The sequence below is a fragment of the Cordyceps militaris genome (assembly GCF_000225605.1).
Source record: "Cordyceps militaris CM01 unplaced genomic scaffold CCM_S00002, whole genome shotgun sequence".
NCBI classification, from domain to species: domain Eukaryota; kingdom Fungi; phylum Ascomycota; class Sordariomycetes; order Hypocreales; family Cordycipitaceae; genus Cordyceps; species Cordyceps militaris.
This window is the reverse complement of record NW_006271970.1, coordinates 652,783-677,264: the sequence shown is the minus strand read 5'-3', so window position 1 is coordinate 677,264 and position 24,482 is coordinate 652,783. Positions and strand designations below refer to the sequence as shown.

The 24,482-nt window shown below is 53.7% G+C and overlaps 7 protein-coding genes across 7 annotated transcripts; 2 read left to right on the top strand and 5 right to left on the bottom strand.

The window, feature by feature from the left end:
* Window positions 1-5,359: 5,359 nt before the first annotated feature.
* On the bottom strand, window positions 5,360-6,902 carry CCM_02160 (tyrosine phosphatase; the record flags this gene model as incomplete). The annotated part of the gene is made up of 4 exons (XM_006667313.1): window positions 5,360-5,517; window positions 5,764-5,777; window positions 5,813-5,841; window positions 6,018-6,902. 4 exons carry the CDS (start codon window positions 6,900-6,902, stop codon window positions 5,360-5,362), a joined length of 1,086 nt encoding a protein of 361 aa, XP_006667376.1.
* A 3,716-nt stretch (window positions 6,903-10,618) lies between these two features.
* Window positions 10,619-12,079, bottom strand: CCM_02159 (uncharacterized protein; the record flags this gene model as incomplete). The annotated part of the gene is made up of 2 exons (XM_006667312.1): window positions 10,619-10,778; window positions 10,833-12,079. The coding sequence occupies 2 exons, from the start codon at window positions 12,077-12,079 to the stop codon at window positions 10,619-10,621; spliced, it is 1,407 nt and encodes a 468-aa protein (XP_006667375.1).
* Window positions 12,080-12,855: 776 nt separating this feature from the next.
* On the bottom strand, window positions 12,856-15,118 carry CCM_02158 (uncharacterized protein; the record flags this gene model as incomplete). The annotated part of the gene is made up of 3 exons (XM_006667311.1): window positions 12,856-14,064; window positions 14,112-14,930; window positions 14,990-15,118. The coding sequence occupies 3 exons, from the start codon at window positions 15,116-15,118 to the stop codon at window positions 12,856-12,858; spliced, it is 2,157 nt and encodes a 718-aa protein (XP_006667374.1).
* Window positions 15,119-15,694: 576 nt separating this feature from the next.
* On the top strand, window positions 15,695-16,531 carry CCM_02157 (conserved membrane protein, putative; the record flags this gene model as incomplete). The annotated part of the gene is made up of 1 exon (XM_006667310.1): window positions 15,695-16,531. One exon carries the CDS (start codon window positions 15,695-15,697, stop codon window positions 16,529-16,531), a length of 837 nt encoding a protein of 278 aa, XP_006667373.1.
* Window positions 16,532-16,930: 399 nt separating this feature from the next.
* Window positions 16,931-20,212, bottom strand: CCM_02156 (ATP-dependent RNA helicase DOB1; the record flags this gene model as incomplete). The annotated part of the gene is made up of 1 exon (XM_006667309.1): window positions 16,931-20,212. The coding sequence occupies one exon, from the start codon at window positions 20,210-20,212 to the stop codon at window positions 16,931-16,933; it is 3,282 nt and encodes a 1,093-aa protein (XP_006667372.1).
* Window positions 20,213-20,628: 416 nt separating this feature from the next.
* Window positions 20,629-21,100, top strand: CCM_02155 (cytochrome-c oxidase chain VIIc; the record flags this gene model as incomplete). Its single annotated transcript, XM_006667308.1, has 3 exons — window positions 20,629-20,724; window positions 20,793-20,997; window positions 21,072-21,100. The coding sequence occupies 3 exons, from the start codon at window positions 20,629-20,631 to the stop codon at window positions 21,098-21,100; spliced, it is 330 nt and encodes a 109-aa protein (XP_006667371.1).
* A 324-nt stretch (window positions 21,101-21,424) lies between these two features.
* CCM_02154 (pentatricopeptide repeat protein) lies at window positions 21,425-23,095 on the bottom strand (the record flags this gene model as incomplete). The annotated part of the gene is made up of 1 exon (XM_006667307.1): window positions 21,425-23,095. One exon carries the CDS (start codon window positions 23,093-23,095, stop codon window positions 21,425-21,427), a length of 1,671 nt encoding a protein of 556 aa, XP_006667370.1.
* Window positions 23,096-24,482: the final 1,387 nt, after the last annotated feature.

The following is a 24,482-nucleotide window of genomic DNA, read 5'->3' as shown; positions in this document are numbered from 1 at the left end:
AAAATCACGGCTGGTCTGAACGAGAACCTTGATCAACGATGGCGATGGGACAGCCTTACGGACAACGTCCTTATATACCAAAGCTTGTATCTCTGGGCGACCCCAGCGGGTCAAAATGCAGGCAGATTGGGGGCCGGCATTGATGTGGGGGAAAGAAACAAGCAAAAAAAGAGCGAGGAGGGCGTACAACTATCATGCCCTCCTCAATCGTTGCCATCCGGGCCGTTGGCAGAAGGCGAAGGACGAGATGTACGAAGTACCTCGAGACCCAAGGTACCCGACATCAGATTTCGTTTAAGGTGGGCATGCTTACCGACCTCACCCCAGTCTTGCTCCCTTTCCTCCCCACCACACGCACTGACAAGGTTCACAAGCGTCCAAGCCGGAGCGGTTGAGAGCGCAGCTCCAAGGCTGGCACACACCCGCTAACACGCCCTATCCACCACCCGCTGGGGTCCAAGGCTGTCACCGACCCTCACTCCCGCCAGGTAAGCCAACCACGTCGCAGCCACCCTCCCAGTTCGTTCAACTAATGCAGAGCCCAGACAGACAAGGCCCCCCAAGGCCGGCGTCACGCCCAGACTAGGGCCGGCTCTTGCTTCTTGTCGGGTTACTGTTTAGTCCGCACACGACTATACGAATAGTGTGTCCGCTCTGTTGCTGCCATGGACCAGAAACAGAGCTTCAGCAGGCTTCTCCCCCATCCCGACACTCTCAGGCCACTGAAACTATCCACCGCGCCCGATGATCCCTTTTACAGCCAGCTGTAGCTGTCAGTATTTGCGAATTTGCCGTCCGATTTACACCCACCATAGTGACTTGGCAAGTCCATTGCTTCTCCCTACGGAACATTTAGCCATCAAACTGCCCTTAACGCAAACATCTCTATATACGGGTGTATATTCTCGGTATTCCAAACCGTCTGATACTAAACAAAGCGCAGCATCGCCGATCCAGCGAAGGAGCTCAAGGCGAGGGCTATCGCCAACTAGTTTCTGGTGGGGGTGCACGCCTCAGAAGAGCCCCAGCTGAGTCTTCCCCTTTACAACGGGATAACAACTCCAGGTTGCACTCGAAGCTTGTGCTGCGAGGTAGGTTGCATCTGAGCTGTTGTTCCTAAATGTGGGACCTTTGAGGTCTGCATGGCGGACATGTTCACGACAGCTGGCCTTGTCCTTTTTACCAAGCAGCTAACTCGACGGTTAGCGGGGCCGGCTGTAAGTTTTCTGGGTCTGCTCATCAGTAGCTTGTCGAGGTGAATATCCCAGATAATCCGCACAACTCTGTCACTCTGGCCGCCACATCATGGGGGCTACGGCAACAATGGAATCGACGATTGGCCTCGTTTTTCAATATCGGCGATTTCTTGGACATGACACTAAAACGTGCTAGATCATCCCACATGTTGGAAAGAGCCTTTAGTTATAATGTTGAGCGCATCGAAGTATTACCCATAGTCGGGCATAGAGACCATTTGTCACTAACCCATGTTTTTTTGTGGTCACTCGTGAGTGACACCCCTGCACTTGTTGGAAATGAACAAGCCCCTGCAAGCTCACTATTCACTTCTCAAGAATACAGGAAAGAGAGTTGTGTCTAACTGCAACTAGGGAGCCTCAAGTAATCGGTTTCATGGTTTGCTACGTGGAGATTCACTTCCAAATTCAAGGCGATTACAGCGCTCTGAGCACTTGATCCAGAGCCTCGGCCGAAAAGAGCTGGCTTCGGGACCGAACCACGCAAACGGGTCCTGGCCCTAGACGCATCTCCGAACAGAACCTCTTCAAATTCCGACATTTGATGCGCTCCTGGAGGCGTGAAACTTTTCCTGTTGAGGGTTACCTTAGCTCTGGTGCCAAAACCATGGCGCTGGGGTGTTGTTTACGAAGTACATAGGGCAGTGAAATGTGGTCAGTGGCCAGGGGATTGCCACTCGCAATACACACGATGCCAGGGGCGTGGTAAGAGCTAAACCAAACTCGAATTCTCTGGACGTTTAAAACCAGTTGCAGTTATTGCTTCGGGGCCAATTTCTTTCTGGCTCGCCAAGTACATTATTCGTGCACTTGGCGTGGGGGGGCACCTTGGCTGCTGCGTGCCTACATAGGCCCAGAACCTGATTGATGGCCTTCCATTACTCTGGCGTGCAGGTGCAACCAACAAAAACCGCGTCACCTATACAGATTACTACAGCTGACCAAGATAGGTGCAGGTCCACCGCATGCTGTTACATGGGGGAACCAACTAGACGGTTAGTGAGAGAGCGCCAACCCCGATGATGGAAGTAAAGCTGGAGATGCCCGTCTTGGAAGAAGAAGATTGAATGAGCAAGACGCTTCCACTACTTGTCACTTTTCTTTTCCAGGGGAACACGGCAGAACAAGGTTGGCAAACGAGATTATTCGACGAACTGATCTTCCAATTTGCTCCTGTCCATACGTCCTGGTCGGCATCATCGTGCTCAGAGGGGCGTGAGTTGGCGGTCGGGTTCTTCCACAAGCACATGGTGCCTCGAAGATTTGGGATGACAAGGACGTCCCGCGCCTCCCTCGCGAGAGGACCCTCGACAGCCACACCCCTGACTAACCCGGCATGCGAGAAGCTTTCCGACTGAGAAGGGGGGTGAAGGTTGTTACACGTGTATGTGTGTGTGTGCGGAAAGTCGGCAGCCCTTTTTTTTTTCTTAACAAGCCCCGACTTCTACAACGTGCATTGTAAGATCAATAACTACTAATTACATGGTAGTTTTGAGCCCGTGGTTTCCGAGTCCGAGGTGAAAGTCTCCGGCAAGGGTGGTACTGAAATGAATCATCGAAATGATTCACCAACAATGACAAAAGAACGGCCTTTGCATCGTGTTTCACCAGCCTCGTTGTGCATCAACTACATCAACTACTGCTCAGCCCCGGCGTATACAGAGTTGCACCATCCTCTTTCCACGGCGGATCTGCATTTTCTTTTTGCATATTGAAGCAATTCGGAACACAAGTACAATCGGGCGCCACTTTAGACGAGAAGGTGTGGTCGCACTGCATGTCGCGCCACTTTCAAGGCGAGACAAAGACTTGATGAGGGCAACCCACAGGTTTGGTGCCTGTTAGACACGAGAGACATGATGGGGGAATGATGCATCAACAGGAACTGAATATGCGGAGGGGTGTGCAGAAGCTCCGATGCATCCAACGAACGGCCAAGGCACACTCCCCCTCTCTCCCGCATTTATAATGCTGCTGCCTATCGGGCGATTGAAGAGGCTTAGGGGGGGGCGCTGTATACCCGTAGAGGCGGGCGCGTAAGGCTCGTGGCTTTTGCGTATGGGAGGGGGGGTAAAGCTGTGATGATTGATTGGTAAGACGCGACGACGATGCAAAAACGTTTAATCTCAGGCAATTCATTAAAGAAGAAAACGAAGAAGGAGAAAACTCCGCAAGCCACGGCGGACTTGGATGGAACCAAAACCCACAGGCTATTTTGGGTCTCCAGGAGCATTCCCGAGCCCCCTTTCAACCACCTTTTTTTCTTCTCGAAATCGAACATTGTCATGTTTTTTTTAGAAGCAGAGGATAAAAAAAAAAGCCTACCGAAGAAGCTAAATCTCACATACCTGGTCAAACCTCTACCGTTCCAGAGGCTCGGGGGCTACCATGGAGTAGCTAGGGTACACACCGGACGTTGTCGCGCACACCATAAGCAGCACAAAACCCCCATTCACCCAAGGCGCACAATGTACCACTTTTCAAGGTTGACTCGAACGAAAACCACACCTAGGCTATATCCTGATTGGTTCTATAAACGATCTCCCCCCTGCTTGCCCTGTTTCCTGAGCGCTAGGGTGGCAACCATGGTTTTCCACAAGGCTTCTATCCTTCTTTGATATGCCCGTAGTCCGCGCCCAATGGCCGGTAACTGGACCCGTGACCAAAAGTAGCAGGACATCCTTTTCTCATTGCAGCTTGGCAGTTGTGGTATGCTCGAAACATTTGCCTATTCTGCCTCGCCAATGCTCACGGAACCAATCACCTAGAAAAAGCAGTCTTGGCAGGGGGGGTGACTTGCTTCTCGGGGGGTACTTTTGGTGGACATTCGTGGTGATGGGGTTGTCACCTGGTTATGCCTTGCATGACCTTGTCTTTTGGTGTTTCGAGTCGCTTACGGTGCTGCGGCGACAACTTGAGAGAGCAGGATAGCTTGGCTGGGCACCCTGAGTCGTGGCGATGCGTGTGGACGAAATGATCATTTTTTTCATATTTGGAAAATAAGCTTCCAGGATTCCTGGCAAGGTCTGACACGAACGTAATAGCCTGGTAGACATTTGTTCGCTTTGCAGCTTGCAAGATACCAAGTACGCGGGAGGCTTTTTGGACATGAATTGTTTCCCACGAGAAGGACGGGGGGGGGGGCGACCAACCTCTGTGACAAGAATCCATCAACGTGGTCGGCGGCTCAAACAGTCATTCTCAGGTTGTACCGGTTTGTCCTCGGGAAACATACACCGGAGGAAGCCAAAGTCATTCGCTGGCTGACAATCATGTGGTGTAGGCCGCAGTCTCCTGATCATGGCAATGAGCGCCTCATGGATCAACCTTAGTTGCGTCTGACTGACATTGGGAGCGCTCGTGGTCCGTTCAGAGTATGAATCACGCCGAGAGGCACAGCTACCTCTGGCACAGATATTATACCCTGTTTTTCATCATGACCCCTTTGCAAGGAAGAAGGGCTCTTGACTTGAGGAAGGAATTGCTGCTTCTGCCACCGGAGCAGCCAACAATGCTCATCGAGGACTATGGATCACGGCGGCAGCAACCGGAAGACCTCTGGCGCAGATGTGATGGACGGCTTCCCAAGGCAACCAACCACCTTTGCAACCCGAGGAGGCTCTTGATGTAGGGAATGACTTCAGCTTCCGCCACTGGAAGCACACATGGAGTGGCCGTCTTGGACAGTCCGTTTGACCAGCGTCGTCTTTCTCCAGTAAACTCCCGCAATACTTGAGCTCCGTGAACGCTACGACGTCGTCGTACCGCTAGCCGGTCCTTGTCCGCCAACCGACGGTTCAAGCTCGTGAGCTGCTGCGCTGAAGGAGGGCCAGCTACTGACTCACGCCTTTGGCATCATCATCGGGCGTCGTGCCGGCGCAGAGGGACCATCATGGATTCCTTTGCAGCCTGCTAATGCAGCTTCTCTAGACCGGACAGACAGAGGACTTGCCACCGTCGACTGACATCTTTGGCTGCATTCAACCCTCGATGTCTGTAGAGTTGTCGCCCAGCTGGTCTCGTGACTCCACGGGGCCGCGGAAGCAACGCCGGAAACACCGAGGCCAATATTCAATGACGCAAGGGCAACCAACCATGCATGTCTATGAGGAGTTATGGTCGGTAGGCTGTGGAGGGAGGAGAGTCGTGGGTGAACCTTCACCCACATCAACTGCACTCGGCTGGATCACGCACTGCGATTTGTTCGACACGGCACGCGAAAATTCTTCAACAGTTATCAAGTTCAAAGAGAGCACAGCCTCTATAGTAAATTAATCAATCAATTCGCTAGTCACAGCCACGTAGTGACAAGAGAAAACACCGTTGCTCGTGGCGAATAACAAAATCCGTACGCCCGTAATCCACAAAGAAATGATACATAGCCAAACTGTGGCTTCTCGTTCCATCGTCGCCCGAGTGAGGGAACCTCAGCTCTTGATGTCTTCCCTCGGCGACGTCTTTGCTGCAACTCTAAGCCCCGGAGATCAACGTAGGCAAGTAAACACACCCGCTCGCCACCATCTATGAGTAAAACGCGCAAGTCTAACACAACGCACCTTGCGTCTAGAGTGTTTGCAGCGAGGCGCTTTCCAGTGCATAAATGTCTCTCAAGTCAGTAAAATTGTGCCGGCAGAGATGATAATCGCACCACTGCGTGCCGTGCCGTTAAAAGGTTTCGACAGTGGCAGGGGCCGAAGCCATTTGCGTTCCGGATACAATCCATATTACAACGACCACTGTTGAGAACAGTAGTGTGCGCACAAATGTCTTGACCTGGACAGGTTTGTGCGGAACAATGTCGTCTTCAAATCTCGGTATTAGAGAAGACTGGAAGGCGTTTATGTAGTCGATATCGCAGTCGCGAGTCTTGGGTGAGGCGAATGCCCTGTACTCTTCCAGCGCGGGGTCAACTTCCCAACCTGCGACTCTGCGCGCGGCGGCAACGACACAACCGGTGCGGTGCTTGCCGTGGTTGCAGTGGACAAGGAGGGGGTAGTTTCGCTTGTCCAGGGTCAGTTGAAGGATGTCGGCCATGGTATCGAGCGGGATGGCCTCCTTCTTGGTGCCTTTCATGTCGAAGGTGACTTGGCGGATACCGTTGACGTCGGCAAAGGCTGCCAGGTCATCCTGGAACTCGTCCTTCTTGACCAGGGTCACAATGGTCTTGAGCTTGAGGCTCTTGATAAAATCGAAATCGTGCTGCTTTGGGTAGCTGCTACGATAAAAGCCAGGAACAACCACGCCAAAGTTGAGTGGACGGCCGTCCAGAGGCACGACAGGATACTCGACTGACTGGTGGATGGTGGGAAGCAACGTCGGTAGTTTGGCTGTCGGGTCCATATTAGGAGACGAGGACTTCGGAAGCGATACTGCTGGCTGCATACCTGACTTTTCGAGAGTAAAATCTCTGGCACCGGTGATACTGCTCTGGTAACGCAGGGCCTCTTTGATGGGCGCGCCATTGCGCAATCCTTCTTCCATTTCAGGAGCACACTGGTATATCTCTTCTCTGAATGAACTCCGGGAACTCCGCCTGGAATGGTAAGAAGATCCAGAAGAAGATGAGCGGTCTGTGGAGGACGTGTAGCTCGAATCTTCAAAGAAGATGGCGTCTTCAGCGTATACGCGAGAGTTACGCTGGGCCATGATATTCAGCGACGGGCGATTTCGAGAGGTCGACCTTGGAGTGGTGAAAGGCAAGACGACGCGACTGCGATCGGAGGTAGTGAATCAGGAAAGAAGGATTGTAGAAGAAGATATGGGTGCGGTTGGGCGCGTTTGGAGGAGTTGTGATGGTTTACTCGAGCGAGTGCAAGACGAGTGCGTGTTCAGATGCAGTAGAGATCCAAGTCGGAGCCCGTGGTGCAGCAATAGCGGGAAGCTACAGACAATTGGAACACATTTCGAAGGTGAGTTTGACGAGAGAAGGCATCTTGTCGAGTTTTAAGCGCTGAGAGAATAGTGGTGAATCAAACGAAGAGTGTGCTCGGTGAGAGAGAATGGTTGACGCGGGATGGTACACAGAAGCGAGAGGAGAGGGAGAGGCAAGGATGGGTTTTGATGGGCAAGGTTTTGGGGGAACGGGGGCGTGCGCACACAGGCCAGGCAGGGAATCTGGAGTAACAGGTAGTTAGGTACAGCGGGGAGTACATAAACAGCGGGTTGGTTTTGGTGGCGTTTTGCTGCAAAGTAAGACAAGGGCAAGGTACCGACCGCCTGTGGCTGTAGCGGCAAGTCGCGTGGAAGCCAAGAATGTGCTAAAGAAAAAAAAAAAAAAAAAAACTCTCCTTGTTTTTAGCGAACGAGGGAACTGTAATTCAGGGCTCGGCAGTGGACGAGACGCCTGTGGGCCGCCACAAAGCCACCCGAAAGCCCCTGTGATGAACTGGAAGAAATAATAAAGCGGGCGACGGCGTCTCACGCATTTGTTTGTCGGGGACCCTGCATCTCACTACTGATATACTGCCTTTCTTTAATGCAGGCATCCGGGACTACATATTAGTACTGGAAACTTGTCATGCCTCTCATTCTTGGTGACGAAAGAGGTACCTAGGTACCTACCTCCTAGGTCTCGACTCTACGCGTTAGCAAGGCAACAAGCATGCTCGTGTGCCACACGCACTGTAACTCTTGCGTGAGTGACGACGAGAACCTTGTTTGAAGGCAACTGTAATTCGTACACGTGAAAGAAAGCGCAAACAAAGGATAAGAATAGAAGACACAGTCGCAGAATAGAAGACACAGTCGCAGAATAGAAGACACAGTCGCAAAATACTGCTTGCCCTTTTCTCCCGCCGCTGCATTCTTTCGATTCTGGCCTGGCGGCACTGTAGACAAGCTGTGCAGCACTGTGTGCTCTACCACGGCCTCGGGAGGCCCGCCTCTTCAACTCCGGGCAAACACTGTGACCAGCAACCAGCAACCTCTCGGCCTCCTCTCCATCATCGCCTCCCCGAACCCTGCTAGAGCCATCCACCATCTGCTTTGCGGATCTGCCCTCCTTATCCGGACTGGCGTCATTGCCAAGCGAGTATCAAGGAAGACGAACAAAGCCAAAGTTCCATCCTGGCCGTGGCAACATAACCACGCAAGGCAATAGTGTGCTGCTACGAAGCAAACCTACAATGACCAGTCCATCATTACCACGTCGATTTTCGATGCTCAACTAAGCACATCGACGGAACTTTGTATTAGTTCCGCCCTGTTTGGCTGCGACTGGCCCAGACTGTCCCTTGCACATTTGGGGAACTACGTCGGTAGCGTCGTTGCAGATCATCACTGTTCCTGTCGAGACAAATCCGGAAAATCAGGTACATGACGGCCAATTTTGACAGTCGTGTATCCGACTAACAGGTCAAAGGCCCAAGGACGCTGTCACGCCCGAACGAATAACTAGAGCGCTAAAGATAACCTTGCTGATGCTAAAAGACGCTGCGCCCGCCGCAATCACCAATTGCAGAACTTTGTTGCCAGCTGTGACTTCTGCCGGATGCTAGTCGCGAACTTGCCAGGCACGCTACGCTAGCCAAAAATATCAATACCTTGCGTCTCTCACATTGTCCCGCGTTGCAATCTCACCTACCGAATAATGAGCACGGAATCGACATCTCTCCTGCATGGATTGCCTCTCAACTCCAGCAGTCGCATGTCTCAGGCGGACAAAAATTCCGGGGTCATAATAATAATAATCTCGCAGATCGCCTTCATCATTGTGTCGATGCCAGTAATAAGTCAACACCGACCAGACCGGCTCTATTACGCTTTCTGGGTCACAACTTGATCTGGCGTCAGTCTGTCACGTCTGGTACAACAGAAAAGCCAAAAAGCTTGCTGGCTACGGTAGACGATGAACTCGGCACTGTGCAAGCATTTGATCAAATCCGCTAAATCCGTTGTCCACCAAAACCAAGACGCCACCTACTTCTACTACGTATTTTCCCCCAGGCCTCTCGTACCATGCCATACCTTTTTAGGTGCATCAGGCCATCGCACAAGAGCTTATAATTGCGATCCCACTCGCATCCACTGCCATGTTTTCCTCCGAACATTATTAATACTGCTAGTTCTACGATTCTACCGTCGCAATCGGTGTGGAGGGCACATAATAAGCCTTGGAAATTCCAACATTCTTGTTGGCTGCAGTGGCTGCGGCGCTGTCGTTCGTCACACCACAGGGTGACAGGGACAAATGTGCCTAACTATAATAAACAGGGACGGGCTTTTCGATCGGTTGCCCGTTCAGACCGAATGGTCCAGGCCTTTTGCGCCGTCTCAACTAAGCATGTGGCAATACTGCACAACATCGTATTTACGGACAGCTCGGAGATGGGACGGCCGGGATGTTCCAGCCCCAGCCTGCTTTGAACAATGCTTGTCTTATTATCAACCAACTATCACCAAGGCTACAGATAGGTTTTTGAAGCTCCGGCTGCTAATTGTGTCACGCAGCATTCAATCAGTCACTGTCCGTCCCACTCTGCACGTCGGTGACTGGCTGGCTGGTGTACTCACGCCGTTGCAGCACCATCATAACGATGACCGTCGGTGACTTGACTTGATTCAATCCCACGACGGATATCAATCACTATTATCCTCACGCGACAGGCTGCCGCAAGTGGACACTCGTTCATCGCAATTCAAGCCACAGCACCCATGCCATTTCAAAGCCTGTGCTACACCCCAGCTCATGCACCAAGCAAACTATCTTGGCCTTGGCCAAACCAGCCTCTGTCAATCAGGATGCCGTTGCCTTTCTGGGCTGCCTCATCTTCAGAATTATTTACACCGAGTACTTGAAACAGACTCAATTTAGTTTTCGCTCGCGTGTGCTCTTCACGCGATGGCTTGCCCCATCTGCTGACCGAAGCCGCCTTCGCCGTACGGCTGGCCGGCTCGATTCGACACCGAGCGGAGCAAAAACTTCACGAGATCGGACATGCCAAGTCATCAATCTGTTGGGAGGAGCCCGGAACCCTGGATCGGGTGCTCCGTCGGAGCGTAACATATCATTTTAATCGCTGCATCGAATTCCGTCGATGATAATGAGGAAAGACTAACTATTGCTTTGCCCTTGGCCTAGTCAGTTGTTAGGCACCTTTCTTCTGGTAGTTAGTTAGGCGTGGCGTTCCGGAGTTGGCACACTAATACGTCGGGATTCCAACAACCACAGTACAATATGCGGAATTGTCCAGTCACTTCATAACAAACGACAATGTTACGAATAACTACCCTAAATATACGAAACCCTTCTGCAACATCAGTCCAAACCATTCCTTTCCAACCATCCTAGCTCTGGTGGTTGCCGTCTCACCAGTGCGACCATCCGAGTATTGACACAAGAGTAGCATTCTACAATATGCCCCTCAGCCAGGCAGAGCTCGAATGGCAAAGTTCAAAGCCTGCTGGAATTTGTATATCAATGAGTCTGTATCCAAAAGTCCGGGGACGGTAAAGTCGAATGGCAAAAAGTCAAAGCGTCGGACTGTCGGCAGCTTTTCAAGAATCAAGGCCACGGCCGAGTCGCTTGATCAGATGGTCAGCAACAAAGCGACTCATTGGGGGCCATTCTCAACTTACATGTCAGCTTCCTCCCTGAAATTATTCTCCACGAGGCCCACGGACAAGGCCTGGCAAAACCATTTGTTCGGGGCAATTGGCTCTATTCCCTCGAGCTCTCGCAGAGACAAAGTCAGAGTCAGCATGGCGCAACTTGTGAGCAAGGGGCAGTATTTTGCTAGATGTTGTAGAAACGTCACGCCAATATCGGCCTTGGGTGTGAGGCGTAGTTTGTGGAGCTTTCCCAGTCCCAAAACGAGTTCTTGCAGGTCCATCTCCTTCATCAAGTCGGGCATGCCAGGGTTTATAAGACCCTCGAACCAATTCTCAGCGTCTATCGTCAAGTATTCCAAAGCAGTCAGGGCTTTCACTGGTGCCAGATCCTCCTTTCTCATGCGCGGCGCTGACTTGAACATCAGCGCGAAGCTGCGAAGTTTCTGCAACTGGGACAAGTTTCTCAAATCTGGCATCTTACAGTCCAGATCCAGCTGCAAGGAGCAAAGCTGCGGGAGCTGTGCTATACCGTGCAGCAGCCCTGGCACTTTTTGCGGCTGAACCTTGAAGACTACCAGCTTCAAAGCGATAAAGGGCTCGGCCACCACCGTGGCCGCCCTTGTAATGGAGTCCGCGCTCAGGTCTCCCTCGTAATGCAGTACCTCAAGACTGGGTAGCGAGGCGAGCACGATGAAGCACTCGGTAGGAAACTGGCGCGCAATCTGGTACACGCCATGAACGTCCAGGTACTGGAGCGAGCGACATGCGCCTAGGAACGCGGCCATTCCGCCTGCGTAGCAGCCCGAGCCACCCATCATCAGATGCGTCAGGTGACCCATGCGGGAGGCAATGGCGGGCATACCATAATCACCCAGCTTCACCGCAAACAGTTTCAGGACTTTTACGGTAGGCGTGAAGACGCGGGAAAACAGCCAGGCCTGGCCCGGTCTGCTGTGTTCAAGGTGCACGAAGTTCAACGCCGGGAACTCGACGGCCTTGAGCGGCCCTGCGTAGAGGTGCGTGTTTTGCTCGTGGACGCTGAGATCCTTGATGCAGTTGGCGTAGAGCTGGCGGCGCTCTTTGCCCTTTATCGCCGCCAGCTGGGCCGCCGTCTCGAGGAAGTCGTTCAAGCCCCAGAGCGCGCCGATGCCGCAGTCAAACCAGAGTTTGTTGACGCGGACGGCGGCGAGGAGAGTGTCTTTGGTGCATCCGTTTAGTATATTGAGAAGGATTTCGGGGATGCTCAGCGCACGCCGGGATGCCGAGTCCGCCATTCTGGTTCGAGGGTGGTGGGATGGATCTGGGTGACAGGCTGGTTGTAATGTTTCGATCGTGATGTTGGATTAAAAGGAGCGGTCAGGGGGCACGACTCTCAGAAAAGGTCGGGGTGGGTCAGAGAGAGACAGAAATCGATGAAGTCGGCATATGCCCAGCATTTGCATCCCATCATCACTTGTGCCATCATCTTCATCCTTGCCACGTCTCGGGGGGGGGAGGGGCATCGCGACCGTCACCACCATCGTCGTAGACATGTCAAATAGCTGCAAAACAGAAAACCAGCTGCAATCCGAGGTACCGACCGCTCGCGGCCTTGAAAATATGTGTCCCCGAGATAGACGACCCGTTGAGGGCCCTTCAACGCCTTTGATGACGGATATCGTGCCCCGGCCGGTCCAAAGCTCGATTGTGGATGACGGCGGCGATGCCTCTCTACACAGGGTTCTAGTATCAGAGTTGATCAGTGTAGCTTGTTTTTGTCTTAGGGGGGGGGGTTGCTTATCGGTCGCGAATAGAGCGGGAGCCTCAACGGGTCATTCTCTGATGTATACAGTATGGGCAAAGGCCTCAAATATTTGTAGCCATGTACACGAAGTTATGATGAATGATGTATACATTTTTCCGTTAATGCAGAATCAAGGTATATACGGGTGAATCATTTTCCATTTTATACCCAAAACACACACACGTCATTCTCTTGAAAGTAGTCAAAAGCCCACCAAACTCCTCCCTCCTGTAAAACTCCAATGCCATATCCTCGCACCGCCCACCCTCAGGCCTGCAAAAGGCTCGCGGCATGGTGTGCCAGCATGACCGTCAAGACACCTGTACCGTACGCATCGACATCCACGCGTCCTGTCCACGTCTCCCAGCCGACCCAGCACACGGCCGCGAGCTCCACGACGCCAAGTGCCGAGAGCAGGGCATCCACGAGCTTGGGGGGCTCCAATCGCCGCCCATCGCGCTGGTCGTCCATCTCGGGCGTGCCGCTCAGCGCAATGGCGCCCGCGCCGACGAGCACCAGACCCCGCAGCGCTGTCCCGTACAGGAGCGATGGAAAGGCCGACAGCAGCAGCCAGAGCGGCAGCAGAACGGCCAGGGCCACGAGCTCGACGGGGCGGTGGCGGTGACGAGGAAGCGCGCGAGGGTGTTGCGGGGCCGCGTGCCGCTTGACAGAAAAGGGCGAGGAAAAGGTCGATGACGTTCTGTCGTGGGGTTGTTGTTGTTGTTGGCCTTGCTGCTTTCCCCGGCCTAGGCTGAAGCTTTCGCCGAGGAGGTCGGCGAGGGAATTGGCCTCGTCATTCTTCTCGGGCGCAAAGAAAGTCGGGTTGCGGAAGCTGGTGCCGGCACCCGTCGGGCCCAGGCGGTTCTTATACTCGGCGCTGTCGCGGCGGCTGGTGAAGAAGACGTCGTCGCGCTCGACGGGTTTCTGGCGCAAGATGGGCATGTTGGGTGGGTTGCGCAGCTGCCGCGCGGGATTGGTCGGCGCGGGAGGCACCTTGAACCAAAACGGGTTCTTGCTCTGATCAGGGTGCGTCGGGGACTGGCCAAACGGCCGGGGTTGCCCGCCATTGTCCGTGGTGTCGCGGAACGCGCGGTGTTGCGGCTGGCTTGGTGACCAGTCCATCTCGTCACTGCCATTATCAATGGGTGGCGGCTGCGAGAGCGGCTTGAAGGACGCTGCCGACGCTAGCGGCGAGTCGTTGAAGCCGCGCTGCTGCATCATCTTGATCTGGCTTGGTGGGACGAATGCGCTACTGGATGCGTAGTTTGGTGTGCCGGGCGTCGCGCCCGCGGACAAGAGGCCACCTTTGTGGGGTGTCGAGTCGAGGGCCTCGTTGATCAATTCGGAAAAGGTCTTGGAGTCTTCTTCTCTGCGCTTGGCCGGTGTCATGGTTCGGCGCGGCGTCAAGGGTTTGTTCTCGGGCCGGAACAGTGGCGCTGTGTCTACTTTGATGGATCTACCTGCCATGATGTAAATCTAGATTTGTTAGCATCACTCATGCCTGGTGGTAGATGTGTGCTTACGAAACACATGATGCCCGCAGTGGCTAGATGTACACTCAACTGTGCGCTCTGTGATGGCGCATCTCCGCCGTGTATGCCCAACACACTACGGAAGAGGATGCGCAAGAAAATTATCAAGCCCTGGAACGAGTACCAGCGCGTGAAGCCTAGCAAATGTCTCGTAAAGCCCCTCGTGAATTGCACGAAATGTGGATTCCACCATGATGAGAGGATAGCCGCCGCGATGCTCATCTGTATCAGTACATCTCCGTCTGGCAGCCACGTCAACACAGGCTTGGCCGCCACCAGTGATTTCACGTATACGCTCGCGTCGTCTGGGTCGTACATGCCGTCATCCGGACGCTCCAAGGCCTGCAGAATGTGTCGCACATGCCATAGCAACTGTGCCACGAGCCCGCCGCGCCAGAGCCAGGCGCCCAGCGCGCTGGCCACGTCGAGGACGCCAGCCTTGCGCGTCGCCTTGCGCCCGCGGCTCTTGTCCATCATGCGCCGCAGATGGTCCGTTTTTGCCGTGTAGCCGGCTTCTCGTATGCGCTTCTGCACCTTGTCGGCGCACTCGTCGCAGACCTGCGGGTAGCGCTTCTCAAGATTGCGTCTGTAGCGGTAGTAATTTCGATCGAGCTCGTCGTAGTCTGGGTGGGACGGGTCGTCCGGGAGATACTGCGCCAGAGACGCTGTAAAGAGGTGCTGGTTTTTGAGACAGGTTTCGCAAAAGACGACGTCCGGCCGGGCAGCGGCGACGGATTGTGGTCTGGCATATTGTGAGGGCGCGGCAGCTTCACCTTCTGTTGCGACGGGAGGGTCGGTGATGTCACCATTCTAGAAGCAGAATTTAGCAGATTTCCTTGGCGGAAAAAGATCATGACAATTTAGCATACGTGATCTAGGTAGTTTGTCGCCTCACAGGAGAGGCAGAGGAAGTTGGTTATCGTGCCATCATACGTGAGGCCTGTCTGTTTGCCGCAGTAGAAGCAACTGAGACGTTTGGTTTGCCTGGTGCGCCGCATGACATTTAGGGGACGCGCCGCATCAGACAGAGCAAGGGGAAAGATGGGGTCTATTGTGAGAACCAAAATGCACGCTCTAAAGCAAACGAAATGCAAAAGAAATGCCGTTGACCGAATGACCCTGATGCGTAGAGGTGCTTGTGAACAGGAAGAAATTCTGCCAGAGCGGTCAGCCAAAGATGTTCTCTGATGAGACCCTGGAAGCTCCCCAGCGACAGCTATTTAAGCGCCTTGTACTCCGTATGTACCCTGTAACGTGTTCTTGCGTAGGTTACATGCATGTAATTGAAAAACGTTTCAGATTTATATAAAGTATAAACTCGCCTAGAAGAGGTTGTTTGACAAGGTACCCGAATTTCTGTAATATTTTGGCTATATGTTGACACTAGGCGCGGCCAACTCGGCATCCTGTTCGGAGTATCCGCATAGCTGTCAAACGAGGTCCCTGTGCCGTTACCGCCACTGGGTGAGCTCTCAACGCCTATCTGTCATCTCATCAACTACATACTTCCCATTCCCATCCCGACCTCATCGTCACCACTGCACTCCGGCCCCTCTCGCGGCCAGCATGCCATCATGGCATCGACAACCGCACCCGCGCCCGCGCCGCCGCCTCTCCTCATCATCGTCCGCTTCTCCAACGGCCTCCCCGACCTCACCACCGACGTGCCCCTGCCGCACACCACGACCGTGCTCGCCTTCCAGCACGGCCTGCGCGCGCGCATCGCCTCGCGCGGCCGCCTGCGCCTCATTTACCAGGGCCGCATCCTCCCCTCGGCCGCCTCCCTCGCCAGCGTGCTGAAGCCGCTCCCTGCCGCACCACCACCACCACCGCCCGACACCAAGGGCAAGGCCGTCGACAAACCCCCCGCGGTCCGCGTCTACCTCAACTGCTCCATCGGCGACGAGCTCACCACGGCGGAGCTCGACGCCGAAGAGGCCGACGCCGCCAAACCGCCAGAAGGCGGCGGTGAGGTAGCGGCCCCCGGGACGGCGGGCAAGAAGCCGCGACCGCGCGGCTTTGATCGCCTGCTACAGGCGGGCTTTACGGCGTCGGACATTGCCACGCTGCGGACGCAGTTTGCGTCGATCCACACGGAGCGCTTCGCGTCCGACGCTGTGCCCTCGCCGGACACGATGCGCGGCATGGAGGACGCGTGGATCGACGGCAACGCGGGGGAGCTGCCGTCGTCGACGCCGGCTGGCCCGCTCGATGACGACATCACCAACTTGTCCTCGGTTCTCGACGTCCTCATCCGCGCCATGATGATTGGCTTCTTCTTCCCGCTCGGCACCATGACGTGGCTGCTGCGCCAGGATGTCTGGGGCGAGAAGTGGCGCATCTTTGTCGGCTCTGGTGTCGTGCTAAGCTTGACCGTCGGCATCTTCATGACTATGGGCAGTGAGCGGTAGGGACGCGGCCAATGGCTGCTCGGTTTTGATTTTCTCTTTGAATGGCTATCTACTTTCAATGGCGTCTGGCGCGTGGCATCTTTCACTTCTCTATTCCTTTATAGCTAAAACGTTTTCCACGAACAGGCTGGGGACTAACAGAAACAATGAAATATATTTTATCTCATCAATGTTACTACCACAATATGCTAACCCAAATGTTACCAAGCTCGCGACTTTTCCATATCGCGTTAAGGACGCTTCTGATGACTTCTTAATGTCTAAATCCGTAACATTCTTCTTCATTTTCCCAATGCCAGCAAACTCCATTACGACCATATAAACCCTGGTTGCAAATGACTAAGAAAACAATGAGACGCGCTACATAAGAAAAGGTAGTTGGAACAAACAGCAATTCAGCTACAGGTACAGACTCTGGGCAGCCACAATGTCCCTTCTAATCTTCTGCAAGCTCTCGTCAAATTTCTTGGTGAGGTCGTCGTTGCCCATGACCCTGGCGGCCTGGGCCATCTGGCGCAGAAGCTCTTCCAGGCGGCGGAAGAGGCGAATCAGGGAGCCCTCGTAGACATTTGTCATCTTGCAAATCTCAGAAAACGGCCGGCCTTGGGCCCAGGCAAACACCGTCTCCATCAGCTGCCACTTGAGGCTGGCCGCGTATTCCTCTTCGTTGACGTCCAACTTGCACTCCTGGCTGACCTTGGCGACGATGCGCGCCTTGGCCTGCACCTCGCGGAACGGCTTCTGCAGGTCTTCCTTCAAAGCCGTCGCCTCGACCTTTTCATCAAAGATGAAGCAGCTGAGAATGGAAGCGCACGTCTCGGGCGTGAGTTCATTGAAGAAGCGGTCAAAGAGCAGCTCCGAGAGCACCAGTTCGTGACCTTCGGTCGATGAGATCTCGCAAGCAACGCGAGCCTTGAGCTGCACGACTTCCGCATCGTTGATAAATCCAAGACGCCGCAGCACACGCTTGCGCGACTTGAGCTCATCCATTTGGGTGATGCTGTGGGCCTTGGCAATCGACTTCTTCTTGGCCTTGATCTTCTCCGTAAGCAGTGTCTTGGCATGGTACTGATCCCAGAGTGACGGCAGCAGGGGCGACAGGTGTAGAGGGTTGGCTAGCAGACAGGATTCAAGAACTTCAATCTTGCGAAGGAGCTTTTGAAACGACTCGTCTGTAATATCCATGTTGTGAAACGGATCGAGGATGGGCAGACCATCGGGGAAGCGGCGCTTGACTTCGGAAAGAGACTTGTTCACCGTCGCGCGGTCCTTGTCCGTCTTGAGGCCATCCTTGGGCATAAAGACGCGGATCTGGCTGATGGCTTTTATGCATGTGAGCAAGCAGGGAACAATGGCAATGATTGTGTTTTTATCGCCGTTGGCGGGAACAAGACCGGTAGGCATCTCGGCAGCTGGCTGTCCAGGAACAATATCGGCACTAGAAGCAGATATCGGAAGCAAGACATCGATAATGTACGATTCTTGAGGGATGTGCTCGGGTTCGCCAAGCTTGGTGCTACGACGCGGGTAGTGGTTAACAATCACGCCCCAGCCAAAGTCCAGGCCACCAGCCACGTTGTCCGGCGAATCCTTGGGGTTGTAGATTTGAACTGGGCGGCCAGGTTGTAGGAAGTGGAGACAATAGTTGGGAAGCTGAATAACCGATCGCATATCTCTCGTATAGGTGTTGAGCTGCTGGCGAATTTGATAGTAGTCCTTGATGGTGGCTTCGTCGGGAATAGTGGCGCCATCACGCTCTTGCTGCAGTGCCATGAGTTCCCTCTCGAGACTGGGAACGCTAGCCGCATTCTGGAACTGATGAAAACATCTCTCGAGCATGAATTCAGGAGAGATGGCCTCGATTCTGAGCAAGTTGAGAATCATGTTGTAGCCCAGGTAAAAGGCCGAGTTGAGCCTGTCCTGTTGGCCGGTAACAATTTCCTTGGCGGTGTCGGGCTCCAATTTATCGTCAATCATCATGATTACAATACCTCGCGCGTCAAGACCGCGGCGACCGGCACGGCCAGCCATCTGCACGTACTCGGAGGACGTGAGCGGGCGACGCTTGACGCCGTCCCACTTGGTGATTTGGCTAAAGACTACAGTCTTGGCAGGCATGTTCAAGCCGATGGAAAAGGTCTCGGTGGCAAACAGCACCTTGATCAAGGATTCTTGGAAAAGAATCTCGATAGTCTCCTTCAAAATGGGCAGGAGACCAGAGTGATGGACACCAATGCCGCGCACAAGCAGGGGCAGCAGGTTCTTGATCTGCGGCAGGTCGCGATCTTGCTCTGACAGACTCTCAATGGCACTGTGGAAGACTTTGTTGACCATGGCCTTTTCGGAATCGTCATTGAGGCTCAGCTTCGAGATGCTAATGGCCATGTTCTCGCACTCTCGCTTGCTAAAGTTGAAGACAATGACAGGGTTGAAGCTTTTCCGGATCGTCATGCGGATAATCTTGCTCATATCGGAGCCGTCGTCGGAGCCACCCTTGTGCGTTTTCTTGTTCTTCCCTTTGCCCGTTTGTTTGGCGTTAATGTCGTTGGGGTCGGCACCCTTCTTTTCCTCGACCTCCTTCATTACGATATTGAAGTTGTCTTCGTTGAAGTTGCCCTTTTCGTCGACGACAATGCGCGCCCCAGAGCCGCCGGCTGGGTAAAAGTAGTTTTGCAGCGGTGTAGGTCGGAAATCGGTATACACAACGTGGCAGGCTTGGTGGTGAATCTTGGCGATCCATTCCGCAAATTGGAAGGCATTGGGGATGGTGGCGGACAGGAACACATATCGGACCTTGTCGGGCAGCATAATAATTGTCTCCTCCCAAACGACGCCTCGTGTCTTGTCGCGCATGTAGTGAATCTCGTCAAACACAACCCACGCGACTTCTCGCATAATCTCTGAGCCGCGATACAGCATGGATCGCAAAATTTCCGTCGTCATGACCAAGCAACTCGCCGTCGGGTTAATGGTCACGTCACCAGTCATCAAGCCGACATCGCCGAAAAGGGCTTCAAAGTCTCGGTATTTTTGGTTGCTGAGGGCCTTGATCGGACTGGTGTAGATGACTCGCTGGTTTCGCTTCAGGCACTGGGCGATGGCGTACTCGGCGACGACGGTTTTACCCGCAGAGGTGTGCGCCGAGACGAGGACGCTCTCATCGCGCTCGATGGAAGCAACCGACAGACTCTGAAAGGGATCTAGCTTGAAGGGGTACGATCGCGCAGGCTCGGCGGGCGACTTATGCTCGGAGAGCGGAACGTATTCATAGTCAAGGTCGGGTGGCAGTGCGACCTGGTGCTGGATGTTGTGCGATAGGATGAGGGAGGAGTCCTGCGGGACAAAAGTCGCCGCACCAGCCACCTCTCTCGACTGCGCCGTCTCAAAGTTGTCCGCCATGACCGGCACGGCAGCGTCGCCCTTTTTGCGACGCTTCTTGTCCTGCTGGCTTGGCGTGTCCGAGTCGTCTTCTTGCGCCGCCGCGGCATCGCTCGTCTCACCCATCTCAGTATCTTCGGTCGCATTCTCCTTCTGGGGTTCAGCAGCAGCCTTGCCGTTCATCGCCTCGTCCGCCTTTCTCTTCTTCGTCTTGTCCTTGCGGCTCTTGGTCGGCACTCTTTCGTCTTCGCTGGCGCTCGCAGGGCCGGCGTTGCCCTCGAAAACATCAAACATCTCGTCCATGGTGGGCAATGATCTGCAGCTTCGTGTGAAGCTTTCCAAATTTAGATGCGTGAGTTGAAAAAAGTTCGTAACCTGACTGGCAAATTTTTCCTGGTAGAAATCGGAGCCACAGCGGCCAAAAAGCGGGCGCAGGTGAGTTAAAGAATGACAACGTAATGCCGTTGGTATTTTTTCAGGAAATAAACTTTATAAAGAACACCACCCGTTTCCTCCGGAAGCAAAGCTTGTAGTGAAGTCGGAGGGATCGATCATCGATCGAGGCTGGTCTCCTTCGAAGTATGTGGGCAGCGAGGCAGAATAAAAATTGTGCTCCAACCAGGCAGGCGGTCAGACCCATGAGATTTGGTGCAGCCAGACAGCTGTGAAGAAAGGTACGTACCTTGTGGCCTCATCCTCACGTGATCCAGCGCCGACCAATGTCTTTTGACCTCTTACCAGCTTACCTGCTTTGCCGACACGGTCCTCCCCGAAAGCTTGAAGGTATTCGCAACTCCAAGCTCGCCAATTCATCAGTCAATGTCCGCCACGCCCACCCAATGCACTCTACAAAGACCCTCCGAGCTAATTGACGACTTTGCAGATGTTCTCCCACGCCGCCACCCGCACCACGACCACTCTGGTCTCCCGCCGTGCTTTCCACGCTACCCGGGCTCGCATGTCCTCGCCGTACCACTACCCCGACGGCGCTTACTCCAACCTGCCCTTCAACCCTCACAGCAAGTGGTTCACCCTCGGCTACTGGGGCTTCATGGCCACCGGCTTCTTCGCGCCCTTCGGCATTGCCGGTACGACAATCCTCGCGCGCGAAATATCAAAGAGCGCCATCTTGCGAAGCCTGCAATACTAATAAGAGCAATAGTCTACCAAACCTACAAGTCTGCTCCTTAAACGACGTTTCAGCATGGTACCAAGCAGTTAGATATCTCCGGTCTTCCGAAACGGAGAGCCAGACAAGGGAACAGGCCCGACAAGTTGTGATAAAGAAGCTCGGATAGATTTTCTCGCAGTCACATGCACCGACTGTAACATAATTCCATTTGTTGATATGCATTTCAGCTTTTTCTTTGAGAGTGAATGGTGTGAATTGCCACGTTGAACTCTATGATGGCGCTTTCTGTGGATGGAGCATACGATAGGAGCTCGCGCGCAGCGTAAAAGCACATGAAAGCGTACGGATACAATTATATACAAAACAGCTTTCTCACAAATTGCCTAATAGATAATTCTATTACCCATCATTTGCTTTAGCTTGGCAGTGCTCTCAAAGATACGCCAAGCCGCAATATCGTCGGTCCTGCCAACAATCTTATCGCAGATGGCAAGGACTTCCAACCGTCGGTCCATTGGTACATCCCAACGCACGGAAACTTCATCAAAAGCCTTTTCTAACTTTTGCTGCGAGCAACACCGTTTAATAGCTTTCAACAGCCAGATGACGACCCATTTATCAATGCGGAAATGCTCCCCCATCTCGTCCTGGGCCTGGTAGAATGCATTCACAACGCTGTCCAGGCGTTGCTCGCTCCACTCCGAGCCGGGATGGCCGCCGTGAAGGAAGAAGCCCCGAAAGATGCCCAGGAACAGGGTTGGGTGCAAAATGACACCCTGTGCCTTCATTTCATCCAGAAAGTACACCACCTTGCCCAGGTCACCCACACGGACAGCGTAGTGTTCGATGAAGAGTTTGAAGGTGCGCAGGTCTGGCGATATGCAAACACTTCTCTGAAAGTTGCTCTTGAGAGAAGGGTGCTCCTTGGCCACTTTCGACAGCATCATGAGAGCTTTAGTGATGGCCTTGGAAACCATGTAGGTCTTTTCAGGTGGCTGGGCCGCACTGCTTCCTCCAGCCCTCATCCGTCGATACGTGTCTTCAGCCGCTCCCTCTTCTCCAGAGCGGAGGAGACCTGAAATGACGCAGTTCAGTGCAATTGTATCCACCAGCTGGCCTGCCTCGACCATTTCCTTGTATGCAGCTCGAACGCCATCAGAGTCCCTCTGCAGACCGAAGTAGTAAATCAGCGTAACGTGATGGAAGTGGTTAAACGGAATCCCACGGCTTTCCATCTCTTTGTACAACATATCAGCCAGCGCAAAGCTGCCGGCTTTCGTCGCGGCGTCGAAGAGAATGTTAAAGGTGACTTCGTTGGCGGGCTGGTTCCCTTCTCGCTCCATTTCTGACCACAGGCGCATCGCAGATTCTAGTTGTCGCGTCTCGACTCTAGCAGTATACTTGGCGGCAAACGCCAGAGCATAGTTCCACTGCCGCTGGTTGAGAGTCAGGCCAGCATTCTTCACGTCAGCCACCAGCGAAAAGTAGCGCAGCATGCTGGTCGAATCGCGTTTATTGGGCATTCCCATCACCCGTAATAGCTCCTTCCTCCAGCCTGCTGTGAGGTTCAGCATCCGGGGTTCGGGCAACTCTAAATATGTGGCGTATATTTTTTCCAGTGGAACCAAGTCTCGGTATCGCAGTCGTCTCCGTAGTGATGTGCATAGCTTCTCAACCGTCACCTGCGTGGATGCCGAGATTCGGTGCATATCCTCCTGGGTAGGAAAATGGATGTCTTGTCTAGCGTCGGATATTCTGATGTGCGGCCCATCTGGAGCGGCGAATCCGCCACGAAACGGGTCTCGATGCGCCTCGTAGAGTTCAGCTGCTGTGGCCTCGACTGGTCCTGACACTAGGGATAGAAGTTCCTCCTTGGCTAGGTGTAGACCAGGGTCATGAGGCTTATCGGTCGTGTGTGGTATCGATCGCATGGCACCTCGTCGATGTCTCGGTGCTTCTGGCGGCAGTAGAGTTATCTTTTGCGGGGAGGTGGACGTCGAGTTGTTTGGATAGGCGACTTCTGGATCCAGTTTCTCTATCGAATTCCCATCCATTCTTGATTGAGTCGGTATCGTCGTAGGTTTGCGAGCGCTTCGGGCGAAAGCTCCAATTGCGCATTTGTCAACCTGTTTCGGTAGTGGCGCCGGGCTGTGGTTTGGCGCGAAGGTTGAAAATAGCCATATTGCGCTTCGTTGGCAGTTACTGTCGGTATGCGAATCGATCTTCGGCCGCCTACCGCCCGCAGCATCAGCATGACGTCCAGGCAAGGCTGCTCCAGCAGCTCCAAGACGTAGAGGTGCAACAGAAGTGCCACGAGACCGCATGGCGCTGCGGACAGGCCCCTGGACGCTGCTAGATTTCATTACAATGCTGTTTCCATCTTCCACCTCCAGAGATCAGCCACAATATGGCGCATGAAAAGAAGGATTTCGACAAACTATTACTGACGAGGAATCAAGGAGGGTTTCCAGAGCTCGTTCAAGGAGATGAATAAAAGAGTGGGTCTAGAAAATCCGCTGTTGCGCCTCGCCCTAGTTTATGCAGTCATTTGCGTATTAACAAGTTATCAAAGATGATGCTACTTATTAAGAAAATTCAATATGGAATTCTCTGCACACTACGACTCCTCAGATTCTCAGCGCAAGCATGCCAATACCAGCCACAACCAATCTTATAAATATCGAAACCAGGGCACTTCCTATAAATATCGAAACCAGGGCACTTCCTATAAATATCGAAACCAGGGCACTTCCTATAAATATCGAAACCAGGGCACTTCCTATAAATATCGAAACCAGGGCACCTCCGTGGCTTCGCCGCCGAGATGGCCTGCGAGATGCTCGCCGCCACCGACTTGTCGACCTTGACCTTGCACGGGTTCGCGGTCGGTGACGGCAGTGACATCGACGGACACACCTTTCCCTTCCTGTCCTACGTTCCAGGAGTCGGTTAAAGATCCGTCATGTTAAAGGTCGCGTTTGGCGTGTCGTTGCAAGTGTCACTGTCTGTTGCCGCGATGAGGTCTGGCCACGCGCCGCCCTCGACAACGGAGAAGTAGACGACAGATGTAGAGTCAGCGGTCTGGAAGAAGCTGCGGTCGGAGCCTGTAGGGTCCCAATAGAATATGTCAGCTTCGACGGCAAACATAAGGAACCAGTCCCCCGCGGTAACGTTTCCGAAGCCGTGCCATAGGAACACGTCTGTGTCGGTTGCGTTGTCGATGCCGTCCTGGTGCCAGAACGTCTTCGTCAACGGGTAGATGGCTAGTTCCGAGTTGTGCCGGTGCCAAGGTAGTAGAATATGTTGGGACGGAACATGTGTGAGGCCTTGAAGTTTTGGATGGCGGCCACGACGGGAGACTCGTCGCTGGGGCTGCAGCTGGAGCCGTTGCGCGGGTATAGTAGATCAATCTGAGGAAGGGGAAGTTTGATCATGTCGGCA